The sequence below is a fragment of the Peromyscus maniculatus genome, chromosome X (assembly GCF_049852395.1).
Source record: "Peromyscus maniculatus bairdii isolate BWxNUB_F1_BW_parent chromosome X, HU_Pman_BW_mat_3.1, whole genome shotgun sequence".
In the NCBI taxonomy this organism is placed as follows: domain Eukaryota; kingdom Metazoa; phylum Chordata; class Mammalia; order Rodentia; family Cricetidae; genus Peromyscus; species Peromyscus maniculatus.
The window spans coordinates 2,523,824-2,538,369 of record NC_134875.1 but is presented as its reverse complement, the minus strand read 5'-3'; the positions used below and the strand labels follow the sequence as shown (position 1 = coordinate 2,538,369).

The window sequence follows — 14,546 nt, the reverse complement described above, 5'->3', positions numbered from 1 at the left end:
GGACATAGGGGGAGGGGTACCACACAGCCTCGCCGTCTACAAGAAAATTGCTTCCTTTGAAGCTGCCAGGGGGCTCGGAAGCCTGCCCCCTCCCTCCCAGCTGCCCTTCCTCCCTCCCTCCTTCTCTCCCTGTCTGCTCCACCAGCCCCCTCCCTCCTTGTCTCCCTCTCCGCCCCCTCCCTGCTCGTCCCCTCCCTGTCGGGCTGGCCCGCCCGCCCGCCCAGCCTTTAGCCTCCCTCCCACTGCCTCTGTCTCCCTCTCTCCACGAACTGCCCAGGAGTGAGCAGCTGCTCCCGGTTGGTCTTGCCTGACGGACAGATACACGGACAGCCTGACATCCTAGCCCACCAACTAACCAGCCTGCACCTGGCTGCTTCCCCCTCCCCAGGTAGGGCCTGCTCAAGCCCCGAACTGACTCCACTCTCCCATAAAGACCTCAATTTGTCCTTGTTGTCTTCATTTCTGGCTATGCTGTTACCTCACTAACCCAGAGATGCTGACAATCCTGCTGCTCGCACAGCGGCCCTGCTACATCTGATTCCTCAATCTGTAGTCTTGCTCTCCCACTGTCTGTACCTCCACGGCTTCATTACTGCTCTCTCTACACCAAAGGCTTTGTGTCCTTTCATCAACACCCTGTGACCCTTTTGGTCCTTATCCCATTTCTACCTCTTCTCCCCACCCTCTTCCCTGAACTTTCTTCCCACCCTTCCTTTCCTTCTCCCCTCTGAACTTGCTTAGTTGCTAAGTTCACCCATGATTTGCCTCTCTGCCTCTGGGGGGTGGGCAGGGAGCGTCCCCTGTGCTGCTTCCCAGAACATCACTGAGGCAGGGCTGGGTGGCTGGCATGCTGGCTCTACCCACAGCTCGATCCCTTCATGGCAAGGCTCAGGCATACCCTCCACTCCTGCTAGCCTTGCTCTCCCAGTTCAGCCTTTCTTGGGGGCTTGGCACCTAGCCAGGTCAGGGAGGATGGGGCCAATGCAAAATTCAGCACTGGCAAAGTCTCCACTTGGAGTAGTCTGAGAGACTTGTGCTCCCAGGCATACTTCAGGCAACTTGCCCTGATATTCCACACTCACCACAGACTAACGCCCTGCTTCCACCCTCTCCTGGGCAAGGTGTGGGTCCACAGAGCCCCAGCTATAGGGGTCTTGGGTTCCTCCTGTTTATCTCAGTCCTATCTGTTTCCAGAACCCTCTTGAGCTGAGATGCAGAACGGGCAGAGGATGAGATGGATGTAGAAAATTGGGCAATTGTGCCATGTTCGCAGGGACAAATATGGCTTGGGGCCCTGAGGGGCCTGTCAAGGGGTTCAGGAGAGGAATCAAGAGACAAGTAATTCGGGCATGCGCCAAGTCTAGTGAAGATTGGGGGACTGGAGTACCCTGTCACTGCCCCCAGGGGTGGGACCAGGCTCTCTCCCGTCTGCCCAGAGTAGGAGGCATAGGACCCTGCAGGGAGGAGCTGTAGGTGGAGCAGGCAGAGGAAATCTTCATTAGGCCAAGGACATAGCACCTGGGTGACTCCAATTTCATCTTTCGGAGCTTCTACCTATGTTCCCCTCTGGCCTGCTGGCTTTCTGCTGTGTAATGACTAGAATTGATACAAGCTGGAGACGCCCCCTAGATGCCAGCAAGATTCCCAGGGACAGGCATCTGGACATGTGATCAGTTGCTTGTGCCACCCACACCCTAGGAGAACTTGTGGGTGGGCAGGGGTACTTTGTGTGGAACATGACTGTGTATGGCTGCTGAAGGCCAAATGGCATGAACCTTTGAAGGCAGGCAGTGTAGCCATGCTGACAGGAGGATGTGGGTCTGCCTCTAAGCCACTAGGGCATGGCAGGAGGAGGAGACTCTGAGCCAGGGAGTAGAGGGGGCTCCATAGCCAGCTGGCCACCTGGGTGTGGTAACTGGGCCTCTCTGGCCCATTCCTACACTGGTCCACTTTCCACTCCAAAAGACTCCAGTCTACCACTGCTTCTGCACCCTACCCAGAACAGTGGTCGAAGTCCTACTACATGCAAAGTGAATCTGGACCAGCTAGTTTTAGGGGCCCAGATGGGTGTGCCAGCCACTGACCATCATGTCAGATAACTTGCTAGCACTGACCCAAATCTTTCCCCTGTCCCTCCCAAGCCCTAGGCTGTTGACAGACTGGCAACATGATGAGATAGAAGGAAAAGGGATGTTTCAAAGGTAAAAAAGAGCTTTCTTCAGCAGCATTCTGTAGCCATCCTGTGACAATGTCTATATCCCTCTAATCACAGTCAAATCCTCAGAAGAATAATTAAGGCTATACTTGACAATCTGCACTGGGATCCTCCCTATATCACTCGATTCCTGTCACCCTGTGTTGGGGTGGGGTGGGGACTAGACTACATTCTAGTCTCCCCTTTGCCTGGGCTCACCCACCATGGTCTTTCACCTTCTCTCCCTGCAGAAACAAAGTACCACAAGTCTATCCCAGAAGTCACTAGTCCTTGGTCCCACAGGATTCTCAGCATGCCTCCCCCAACACCAATAGCCTCTAATTCTCCAACTACTGGAACCCTTCAGCTTCCTTGCTCACCCACAACACCCCCTGACTATCTCCACATCGACCACGACTCCCTCCTGCTATTCCTCCTTTGTCCCTGCTCTTAAATGCCCCACCCATCTTCTAGTCTGGCCTCCACATCCCAACAGTCCTAGCATTAGGCTCTCCCCATTGTAGGGAGGCCAATTGGTTGTAGGGAGACACTCCAGCACAGGACCTCCCTCACACCAAGAAGTAGGGTCAGTGTGAATGAATGTTCCTGGATACCCAGTCATGGATGGACCAAAGATTGCAGGGCAGGTACAGTCTCCCTCTAAAGACAAGCTAAGCAAGGGGCTCCTGCTCTGGCCTTATCCACTGAATTCTGGGGCAGTTAGCATTGTTTCTCACCCCTTCCTCACCTCCAGGAGACTTATATTCCTTTGTGCTCAGACACATTGGGCTGGGGAAGGCCAGCAGCATCACCTATCACATCTTGGCCACCCACAGAGTCCTTTCCGCAAATCTCACGGGGTGGGGGTGGGACACGGGGAGGGAAAGTGTGACTCACACTTGTCCCATGTTCAGACCTCAGACCATCCTCCAGCCTTCCAGAAAGCAACAGATTCAGGTGTCCTCAGAGGAAGGCCTGGGTTTGCTGGGCCAACTCCTCTGGGGTTTAAGAACAGGGCTTTGTCTCCTGTCCTCTTCCAGGCCAATAAGTCCCTTACCCAACTTTTATAGCCCACAGCCAACGGTCACTTTAACTAACTTCTTCCAGATTCCTTATTGCTCTAAGTCCAGAAAGCCCCAGATGTGGCCTTTCCATGTGCTTTAGTGGCTGCAAGCATCCAGGAAACCAGTCAGCCTGGGAAGACTGTAAATGAAGAGGCTCTTGGCCTTTCCCAGATGACTGCATGAGGCTGAATCCCACCACAGCCAGAGTTCCTGGCAAGCAGTACGGGACGTGATATTTGGGAGAGAGTTCAAGAACCCCAAGACATGGAAGAAAGGGGCCTCTCTGGGATCTGGAATCTGTTGCCTTGCTACTCTCTTCAGGAGTGGGGCTTGGGATGAGCAGGTAGACAGACAGACACTGTGACATCTTAGCCTGACTTTTACCTCACTGTGAGGCCATGGGAAAGAGTTTGGGACAAATTATCTTAGCCTCAGCTTACTAGACACCTATCAACTGTTAAAAGTGTTATGGTCACCAGGGGTTGGGTAGTAAAGAAATCATTTGACTCTCCTTTTCCACCATTGAGAAGTGACAGCATCCTCCTCTCCTTTGAAAATTCTAGCACATGGTGAGTAGGAGCCCAGACTTTGTTAGTAAGTGGGAGGAGGTGGGCAGACACATGGGTCAGGTGCAAAGGGACTAGGAAACATAGTACCTCCAATCATCTGATATAAGGATTCTTTCCAGAAGTTTCTCAATAGGGCAGGGACAAGCAATAGAAAGTTCTCACTCAATGCACCCACCACCTCTATATACCCCAGGCACCTCTGACACCTGCATTCAGGTACAACCCACTCCCAAGTCTGTTGGAGAGCTGTATCTGACTACCCAGCTACTCTATCAGTGCCAGGGCCACAGGTAGTAAGATGTGGCCCTGACCAGTTTGGCTTAGACTTTGCTCACCATGTGGCATACTAAAAGCATACATCCCATCCTTCTAGTTGACACTTAAATATTAGGCTGGAGCTAGGTGGCCTTAGAGGGCAGCAGGAAGCAGGTCAATTGTCAGCTTGCCTTTAATGATCAGAGGAAGGAAAAACAGTGCCTAGTATCTCCTGTCACTCACACATTTCCCCACCTGCACAGTCCCAGGAGCACAGCAGAACTTGGTAGAAGGCAGCATCTTCCGTTTATCACAGTTGAGGTACAGTTGCTCAGCAGGGCCCAATGCCCCAGGAGGAGGTTGCTGAGACTGCACTTGGTGTCTGCTCCTTGGCAGCTGCCAGCCCCACATCTGCAGGCAAGCTCCCATTGCCTGCCAGACCTCAAGCCTTGCCCCTGCCACCCTTGGCCTAGCCTGAATGCCTAGCACAGCCCTTCCATGTTCTCAGAGACTGACAGCACGTCTTGCTTGGCTGTGACCCAGAGCAATCCTGCATGAAGAACTACACTGGCTTTCAGAGGAACAGACAAGGAGGGCCCTATTGGGGTGGTGGCGCAGACTCCAGGAAGCCCATTCCCTTCCCCTGTTCACATCTGCAGTTGCCAAGCTCAGCTCACCATGATGACCACTTCTTTCCTTTGCTCTGATGAGCTGTTGCCCAGCAAGCTCAGAGCTCACTTTGATGGAGCATAAGAACAGCCAAAGAGGCCAACAAAGGGAAAATGAGGTCTGGAAGCCCCAGTGGAAAGGTGAAGTGGAATTGGAGAAACTCTCTATAGGTCTTACAGGGTCTGTCCACAGAAGATCCCTTCCTGACTGCAACTTTGCCTGCTTCCTCAGTGTACGGGGGTGAGGGCTCAATTTGAGGGAGTTGAGAAAGGGAGGCATGTGAGACTATCTGCAGCACCCCCGCTGTCACCATAACCCCACTTAGTGATTCTCCCACCCATTCTGGGTCTCTGTATTACCCACTTACAGGCCCAGAGTTTCTCAGAAGCTACCCTCATTCATGGACCAGAAGCTGAAAGCTCAGACCCTAGAGTGACCAAAGCTGGACTCTGTTCAGGTTGAGTAAATAGAGGACTTGGGAGAAATCAGTTCCTCTTTGTAGGCCTCAGTTCTCTCATCCATAAAGTGACACTAGTGGTGGTGCAGACATGAAGAAGGCCTACCCTCTGCACTCTCTTAATTTAATGGAATCCCCTTCTTTGGGCTCTGTGTCTGGCATGCCCCCATCCCTGCAGAATATGGGTACTGAATCTAGTGCCAGTTTTCTGAATGAAAATGAGGGCTATACTGGGAAGACTGCCTGGTCCCCGCCCCTTAAGCTTTAAGCCCTGAAAAAGCAGCCAAACTCCATCCTGCCTCTGCATGGGCCTTGAGCCTCGTACCCCAGGTTGAGCCTGGATTAGAACTGACAACAGACTTGGATCTCCTTGTATCATTCTCCTAGCCCCTTGTGGAGCCCCACACCAATGTCCTCTCAAATCTACTTATATAAAGCCACCTAGAGTTCTACAGCTCCTTTCTCTGGGTGGAGGAGGTTTGTAATCCGAACAGGCTGCAGTGCCTACAGAGGAACATCATGCTCTGGTTGTTTATGGGCTACAAAAGGCTTTTTGGGAGATTCCTGCCTAGGAAAAAGATGCCCTGTGGAGATCTCCAGGCTACGCTATAGTTCCAAAGGATCTGGGTTGGCTTCACGAAGATGGTCCTCTGTCCAACTGCATCCCCTGTCCATGCCATCTCCCTTGATTCCTGGCCTATCCAGGTGGATTGTGGGTCCTGTAGTTCAGATAGGCATAAATTCTAGCCTTGACTCATCCTCCTGCAGGGTAGCTTTGGCAGAAGGGACAGGCAGGTGGGTGGGCAGTGCAGAGGGGTGGGGACAGTGCCTCACTCCTTCCCTGCCATTCCATCTTGCTCTCTAGACCCCTTCTGCCTCTTCTGACTGCTCTGGGCTGCTCTTGCTTCTCCTCCCTGCCCTTTTGGTCCATCTGCCTTGGGCAAGTTCCCTACACTGTCCTGGAGGTTGTAGCTGAGAGATGACTGGTCTTTCTAGCTACTCTGGGGCCCAGACTTTCTGGGGAATCTGCTGTGTCTTGCTGGGCCAGACTTGGGTGAGCATCTTGAGGCTACTTGGAAGGAATGAAGGAGGCAGGACACTCACCCAGCTGAGGACTTCTTATAATCTCGGGAGTCAACACCATACCCACTTCTGCATATAAAAAGGAAATTGAGCCAAGCTTTTGGCTGTGTCCCCTACTTTGCTGTGTGACCTTTGGGTATCAGAAAGGCTTCTCTAGTCTCTCCAGGAAGCAGCTCATCACTAACCTCTGTGCAGGCCTTTCTGTCCACTGATATAAGATGGGAGCCAGGACGGGCCTTGAGAACTGGGGTTGGGTCTCTGTGTGTGAGGTCCCCCCCCCACACACACACACAAATCTGGGGCTTTTCAAGCAACAACATACAGTGAGATTTCTTCTGGGGCTGACATCCACTAGATAGGCAGTGCTTGTGCCTAACCAAATTGGGGTGTCCCAACCTCCCTCCTCACTGGTGCTGAGGATTTCAAAGCAGCAGTGAGCCCAGCCCTCTTGTCAACTGGGTTCCTTCTACTTTTGCCTCCAGCAGTTGAGATCAGAGGAGCTTATTTAGCCCAGATGGAGCCCCAAATATCCCAGCTTCCCCACCAAACTATGCCCCATACGAGGCCTCTCTGAGCTGGGACTGCTTTAAGTCTTCAAGAGACAGGGCTTCCTGTTCACACATGCACCAGGACAACCCCAGACATCCAAGCCTGGGAGGCTAGCAAAGCCAACATGGATTCCCTATTTAGAAGATGGGGTAAACAAACCAAAATACCCTGAGCCTTTGCCATGAAGTTGGGCAAGGAGTCGTAAGAGAGACAGGGGCTCTGGCCTTGTCCTGCAGACTATGCCCTGCTTGGGTGGTTGAATGCAGTAGGAAGAAACAGGAGATGTGGGTGCTGTGGGCAGGCTCAGGCAGCATAGAATCTCCACCCCCACCCCACTGCCTCAGCCTGGGGGGCCTCAAGACAAGCCCAACCCTGCCCTGTTACTCTGGCAGCAGCCTACTCTCCTTGGGATCTTCTCTATGGTGCCAGGGCCATGGGCACAAAGAAAGAGCAGAGATAGATGTGGGAGCCCTGAGTTTTGCAGGCTGAGTCCTGGGAAATGAGAGGAAGGGAGATGCCAAGTACTGATCCCCTAATTCCCAGGACTCTGGCTTGGTGTTGCCACAGAATTGGAGAATGGAGAATCTCTCTCTCTCTCTCTCTCTCTCTCTCTCTCTCTCTCTCTCTGTGTGTGTGTGTGTGTCCGTCTATCTCTCTGTCTCTCTCTGTCTCTCTCTGTCTCTCTCTGTCTCTCTGTCTCTCTCTCTCTCCCTCCCTCCCTCCCTCCCTCCCTCCCTCCCTCTCTCCCTTCCTCTCTCTCTCTTTTTCCGTCCACCTCATGTCTTGGCCTCTGGACCATCTCAGAACAACATACAATTTGCGCACTGTGGAGGGACTCAAACTTTGAAGGGGATGACTCACTCATCACCCAGTTAAACTAATAACATCCAAATCTTCCAAGCTCACTCTTGGGAGGGATTAGCCAGGTGGCCAGGGGTCCAATAGCTGGGCTTCCTCTCAGCCTCCATTTGGCCTCACTGACCCCTAACCCTCAGGCAGTGAAGCAGGCTCTGGCTGACTCAGTGGTGGTGGGGGCAGCCTTGAGCTAATTGGGAAGACATTTCATTGCCCAGTGAAACCAGCTCCTTCCAGGAAGGGGAGGGGAGTGGAAAGAGGATCCCTCTTTCCCTCTTGGCTGGCCAACACTCCTACCCTGACTGGTGCCTCTTATCCATACCTCCTCCCTCTGCTGCCTCCTAGCCATCCCTTGTGAGGGATAGGGGAACACAGTGCCAACATAGTGGCCCTTCTCACTTTTTGCTCCCAGGAACATTCACCATGAGTCCCCTGTGGCTACTCACCTTGATGCTGGCCCTGAGCCAGGCCCTGCCCTTTGAGCAGAAGGGCTTCTGGGACTTCACCTTGGATGATGGGCTGCTCGTGATGAATGATGAGGAGGCTTCAGGCTCAGACACCACCTCAGGTGTCCCCGACATGGACTCTCTTACACCTACCTTCAGTGCCATGTGTCCTTTCGGCTGCCACTGCCACCTGCGGGTTGTTCAGTGCTCTGACTTGGGTGAGTCGCTAGGCAGTTTAATGTGAGAGTGTTCAGAGAGGCATAGGCCCTGCCTGGGAGGCCCTACTAAAGGGGATACATGGGCTATCTTGTGAGAGGGATGTAGAATGGTGTGGGTGGTAATGTTATGAGTCACCACAGACTGAGGTGTTAAGGTATGAATGTTTGAGGGTGTCCAGTGTCTGGCATGTGAAAAGCAAGTAGAATGTGCAAGCTCTGGAGCTGGTATTCATTAGCTCAGAGTCCCTGCATTTGTACTAGTGTCTTTCTGTGCGTCCATATGTATGTGTGTGCCCACCACTGTGACAGCAGACTGGATGAGCCAGGCTTATGCTGGTGATGGTGATGATCCCCAGGTCTGAAGACTGTGCCTAAGGAGATCTCACCTGACACCACACTGCTAGACCTGCAAAATAATGATATCTCTGAGATCCACAAGGATGACTTCAAAGGCCTCCAGCACCTCTATGTAAGCCTCCTCCTGCCCCTGCCATTTCTGAGGAGCTGGGAAGAGTTTGATGTTTCTTTGGCTGGGAGAAGGGGTGCTCACAAATGGGGCTGGGAAGAGGGGCTGGGAGCCAATGGAGTTGAGGTAAGTCTGGGGCTGGCTGGATTGGGAACACCCTAGACCATGGATTATGAGTATGGGTGCAAGATAAAAATCCCTCAGGTCAGTTCCCTTTTTGACTGAAAACTTTGCATTTTATTGGTTCCTCTGAGCAACACAGAAAAGAGTAGATCCCATTGTAGCTCTTGGAGAAACTGACTAGCCAAGTATGCTAGGCAGTGATGGCACTCCCAGGGCAGCTTGGAGCTAACCTCAGCTCCTTGCTATGCACTCTGCTCACAAACACAGACTGACCTCTATGAGACCAAACAGGTTCAGATGTCTCAAGTGCCATTAGTAGTAAGTTCAGGAGGCAGAGGAAGAGGGGAGGTGGAGTCAGGGGCTGAGATACTCACCTTGGTCCCCTGCCCTGCCTCAGGCCCTGGTCCTGGTAAACAATAAGATCTCCAAGATCCATGAGAAGGCCTTTAGCCCTCTGCGGAAGCTGCAGAAACTCTACATCTCCAAGAACCACCTGGTGGAGATACCTCCCAACCTGCCCAGCTCCCTGGTGGAGCTACGCATCCATGACAACCGTATCCGAAAAGTGCCCAAGGGCGTGTTCAGCGGGCTCCGGAACATGAACTGCATTGGTGAGAGTAGTCTGTATCTTGGCCTATAAAGGAGCCAGGTAGAGGAGATCTCTTCCAACCAGGGCAGATGGGTCCTGGGGACTGTCCTGTGCAGTCATGGAGAAGCCCTGTGTGCCTCAGAATGTTCCAGAAGCTTGTTTTAGGACATGATGAAGGAGACTGGGGCAGCTTTAAAGGCTCAGTTCAAGAAAGAGTCTCAAAAATAGTCTAAAAGAAGATCACTGTGTTTCTTGACAAAACCCCAATTTGAGTAATCATTGTGGGTAAAGGGAGGGTACAGGACACAGGAAGACTGGGCTGGTAGAGAGAATGGAGAAGGGCAGTGGACCACCACAGCAGCAGGAGTTGGATAGCCTTCTGGAGGACCTGACTTTATCTTTGGATCTCCACACTTTCCTCTTGCTTCCCAGCTCCCAGAGGCCAAGAACAGTGCCAGAGTCATCTTGAACAGCTGGAGTTTTCAGTTAGTTAGCAGGGCAAATTCTTAAACTGCTTTCTAGAGGAAGTGGGAAGAGCCAGTGATCAGTAGATCCCCAGTCCAGAAAAGAACAGGCTCTGATGGTATGTGGGGTGCCACTGATTGGCTCCAGGCTGACAGGGCTTCTCTCCTAGAGATGGGTGGGAATCCCCTGGAGAACAGTGGCTTTGAACCAGGAGCCTTTGATGGCCTGAAGCTCAACTACCTGCGCATCTCAGAGGCCAAGCTAACTGGTATCCCCAAAGGTAGGAAAATGTCAATACCTGACCTCCAGAAGCATTGAAGGGGGTTTGCCCAGTGTACTTGATCAGGACTCTCTTCCTGAAGCAGAGAGTGGACCTTCTACTTGCCCCAGACCCTGAACTTACCTTCCAGTATGCTCTCTTCTGAGTAGATCTCCCTGAGACCCTGAATGAACTTCACCTGGACCACAACAAAATCCAGGCTATTGAGCTGGAGGACCTACTTCGTTACTCCAAGCTGTACAGGTGAGGTTGGGGCAGTCCTTGGGAGCTGCAGGGTTCCATCAGCAAACAGGGCAGATCATAGGGTGGCACCCAAGACCCTGTGCTCTATTCCACAGTCCTCCTCCTCTCCAGCCTCTGATGACTTCTAAATTTACTTATCTTCAGGCTAGGCTTAGGCCACAACCAGATCCGGATGATTGAGAATGGGAGCCTGAGTTTTCTGCCTACCCTGCGGGAACTCCACTTGGACAACAACAAACTGTCCCGGGTGCCTGCTGGCCTTCCAGACCTCAAGCTCCTCCAGGTGAGAGCTGGCTTTCCAAGACTGGGTAGGGTCATGGCACCAGCCTCTGAACTGCCTGGCTCTCCTGACCCCCTTTTTTACAGGGGCCCAGGGTAGACAGCATAACAGGACCTAGATTACTCTCTGGGTCCCATGTCCTCATCCAGACCTCACTGGAACAGTGCCCACTCTCTGTTTGCACTGAGGCAGTGCTAACTCCCATCTGTGGGATCTCTTCACAAGGGGAGTCTCCTTCCCTGACTTAGCCTCCAGCCACATGGGCAAACTATGTCTTTCCCAACCCTGTTCTGGACCTCAATTTTTATCTCAGCTCCATTCACAATGGTGGAAAGCACTTTCATCCTCCCCTAGGGCAACACAACCCATGCCAGGCTAAGAGCACCCTCTAGTGGCTGGCGACATTAGTACCACCAGTGAGCTCCTAACCTAAGGTACCATTTTTCCTACATAGATATCCTGTCAGGATCAATGTTTGTTTCCTACAGCAGCCTCATTCTACCAAACACAACCCCCACCTCACCCATCCCAACTCACCACTCTCTGTATACCTCACCCGAGCCCCTCATCTTGCCCTGGGTTCAGTCATACACCAGCACCCTAATCACAGCCAACACCCACTAACATACTCAGGTCCTTGTCCTCTTCTCAATCATGGGAAAAATCACCAACTGGCCATCAAAGGGTGACCATGAAGTGATACTAGGAAGTGACTGATGGAGTCAAATATGGAGGCAGGCCTGACCCCTCTTACATCTGCCCTCCAACTTGCCTACAACCTACAACATCTACCTAGGCTGGAACAGACTAGGAAGGGTGGTCTGTGATACTGAGCCCTGATGAAAAGCTCCAGCCACATCCCTTCTGCCCCTAGGTGGTCTACCTGCACTCCAACAACATCACCAAGGTGGGCATCAACGACTTCTGCCCCATGGGCTTCGGAGTCAAGAGGGCCTACTATAACGGCATCAGCCTCTTCAACAACCCTGTGCCCTACTGGGAAGTGCAGCCAGCCACCTTCCGCTGCGTCACTGACCGCCTGGCCATCCAATTTGGAAATTATAAGAAGTAGAAGCAATGGTAACCACAATGGCGGCCTTGCTGAAAGTCTCTGAGGAACATAGCCAGACATTCCACAGGGAAAGGGGAAGCAAAGAAGCAAAGCCCCCAACACACACCTTTGTTCCCCAGCATTAACTCACTGCCCTACCACAGCCTCCCCCTGGCCCCCAAGCATGCACATATGCATATGGCCTGGTCCTCTCACCCATTCCTCTCAGCTTTTGAGATTTAACACTCACCTTCCGTGTCCACTCAAAGACTCCCTATAAATCTTTCTTCTTGTCCATTCTGACACCCAGATGTCTGTGGTAGGAGGGGCTAGCAAATGTGGACACAGCACTCTACCACAGCTACTGTTCTATCCAGGCATGTGTTCCTCCTCTTTCTCACCCATGTTTGTCTTCTAGCTCTCTTGGACCCTACCTGCTGCCCTTGGCCTCTGGTGACCCCAAGTTCATTACCTGTCCATCCCAGACATCACCTGGCTCTACTAACTCCTGGATAAGTCCTTCTCTCCAACCTTGTTATCTTCCTTCTAGGGTGGTAGATATCTCCCCTGCCATCTCTCTGGACCTGGTTCATATCTCTCTATCTCTGAATCTCTCTGCATATGTCTCTGTCTCTCTGCCTCTGTCTGCATCTCTCTGTCTCTGTCTCTGTCTGTCTATGTCTCTCTGTCTCTGTCTCTCTCTATCACACAGAGAGAGACAGAGACAGAGAGATACACACACAGAGAGAGACCATCCCCTGGCTGCTTTGTGCTTCATAGGTCTCTGGCCAGTCCCTGCACAAACAAAACTGGGGACAACTCTCTCCCTGATTGCCCTGCCAAGCACTTGATCCCCAACCCTGGAGGAGGCAAAAGGTGAGGCCCAGAATCCTGTCCACATTGTCCAGGAAGAGGGCCTCTCTGCTGTCAAGATGAGGAGCAGGAAGCTTCCTAGCCCCTGGAGAGGCTCAGCAGACCACCAGAGCCCCCCAGAACCAGTCTTCATTAGCCCATGCCCTCTCTACAATATGGCTAGGTCCATCTCCCTCACCCCTGGGTCCCTGCTGTAATAGGGGTTGGTGAGCAGTTGCCCCCAGCTGGAGGGAGTGCCGCTTCTAAGGTCAGTTGTCTTTCAATTAAAGAAACACTGTGCAATACGACTCTGTGTACTACTTCTCTGGGACATCAATGGGCATCAAGAGGAGAGCAGAGGTGAAGCAAGAGACCTCCTCAGGCACCAACATTCTGCCTTTCCATGTCCCCTTCCAGTCCTTGCTCTCAGAAGAAGGCCCTCCTCACCCTCAGGTTCAGAGCTATAAAAGCACACACTAAGTGACCAGACATAAGGCCCAGGTCTTGTCTGTTTTTCCCATCCTTTCTTGGTCCTTCCATTGCCCCAGCTGTTCTTAATCTGAACCCATAAAGCAGGCCACACCTGAGGTAACATCTGCCCTCCCAGAGTGGAGCATTTGTCAAGCACCTTCCGGCTATGGGATACCAAGCTAGGTCCCACTGCCTTCAGGAAGGGAACTTCAATACCCCAGCAGAGTCCTGCCTGCCTGTCTAGATGGAATTAGGGGAACAGAGTAATTCCAGAACCCTGTTTCAGCCTGGAAAGTGACTAGTACCTATGTTAGCACTAGGAAATGGCAGAGGGGAGAAGCCCTTGGTATCAGGCAGTATATTGGTGCAGCTACTTGGGCCAGCTTGGCTTGCTTTCCCACACAGCACCCCACAGGTCCCTGAGAACTGGAAGCAGGCTGCAGCTGGATCCTGAGAGACATTCTAGTTTGGGTCCAGGGAAGAATGACCTGAAAAGAAGCAGACCCTCTGGGGTCTGAAGTGGGCCCAGGCTAAGCACAAGGCTTCCTGCTCAGGTAATGGGAACTGGGGCTTCCCTATGCAGTGACAGCCAGCCAGCGAAAATAGAGCAGCCAAGGCCAGTGTGAGTTGACAGACCACAAGGGGTTCACCTAGAGGCATTGCTTGTGGCTTCTTACACACAGCCATACCCTTATGCCTGACCTGGCAACCAAGGCACCCAGTGTGCCCAGGTTTCTCCTTTTGGGGATGGGAGGCACCACTCAGTGTGGTGGCCCAGAGATAGAATGTCACCCAGCAGCATCATAGCACTATTCTGGGGCATGTGCTCCACAGCCTGGCAATCTCTGCTGAGCTGGGCAGACACAGGGCAAGGGCACTGGTCCAGGGCCAGGAGTCAGGTCCTCAGTGCAGTCCCCATGCTGGTAGGAAGGAGGGGCAGGCAGCAATGAGCCCTGGTAGAGACAGAAAGATGAAGCCTTCAGTGTGTTTCTCTAGGGTGTGTTCTGGGGGCAGGATTCACCTCAACAAGTCTTCCATAGCCCCACTGCATCTGTTTTCCCTTCCTGCCTCTCTCCCTTGCTATTCACCTTTCTTTTCATTTCAGGCTTTCTCTCATTTCAAGAAAGTTTACAAGGCTATTCTCTGCAGGTCTCAAATCAGGGACCCAGTAGGTCAGTGCCACCACCAGCAGCTCAGAAGACAAATGTTGCATAGGTTTTAAGTTCAGAGAAAGGATTCCACAGACAGCTCCACATTGTCTAGACCAAAGGCTGTAAGGCCCCAGACAGGAGCCCATGAGGCTTGTAGGTAATGGTTAAAGGTAGACTCCATCTTCATAGCAGCTGGTCTTGGCCACTGGCATAAAT

General features: G+C 52.5%; 1 protein-coding gene across 1 annotated transcript; it reads left to right on the top strand.

The window, feature by feature from the left end:
- Nucleotides 1-258: 258 nt before the first annotated feature.
- On the top strand, nt 259-13,013 carry Bgn (biglycan). The gene is made up of 8 exons (XM_006992486.4): nt 259-388; nt 8,108-8,359; nt 8,716-8,828; nt 9,346-9,559; nt 10,172-10,282; nt 10,432-10,525; nt 10,670-10,808; nt 11,680-13,013. The coding sequence occupies exons 2-8, from the start codon at nt 8,119-8,121 to the stop codon at nt 11,875-11,877; spliced, it is 1,110 nt and encodes a 369-aa protein (XP_006992548.1). The 5' UTR covers nt 259-388; nt 8,108-8,118; the 3' UTR covers nt 11,878-13,013.
- The last annotated feature ends 1,533 nt before the right edge of the window (nt 13,014-14,546 follow it).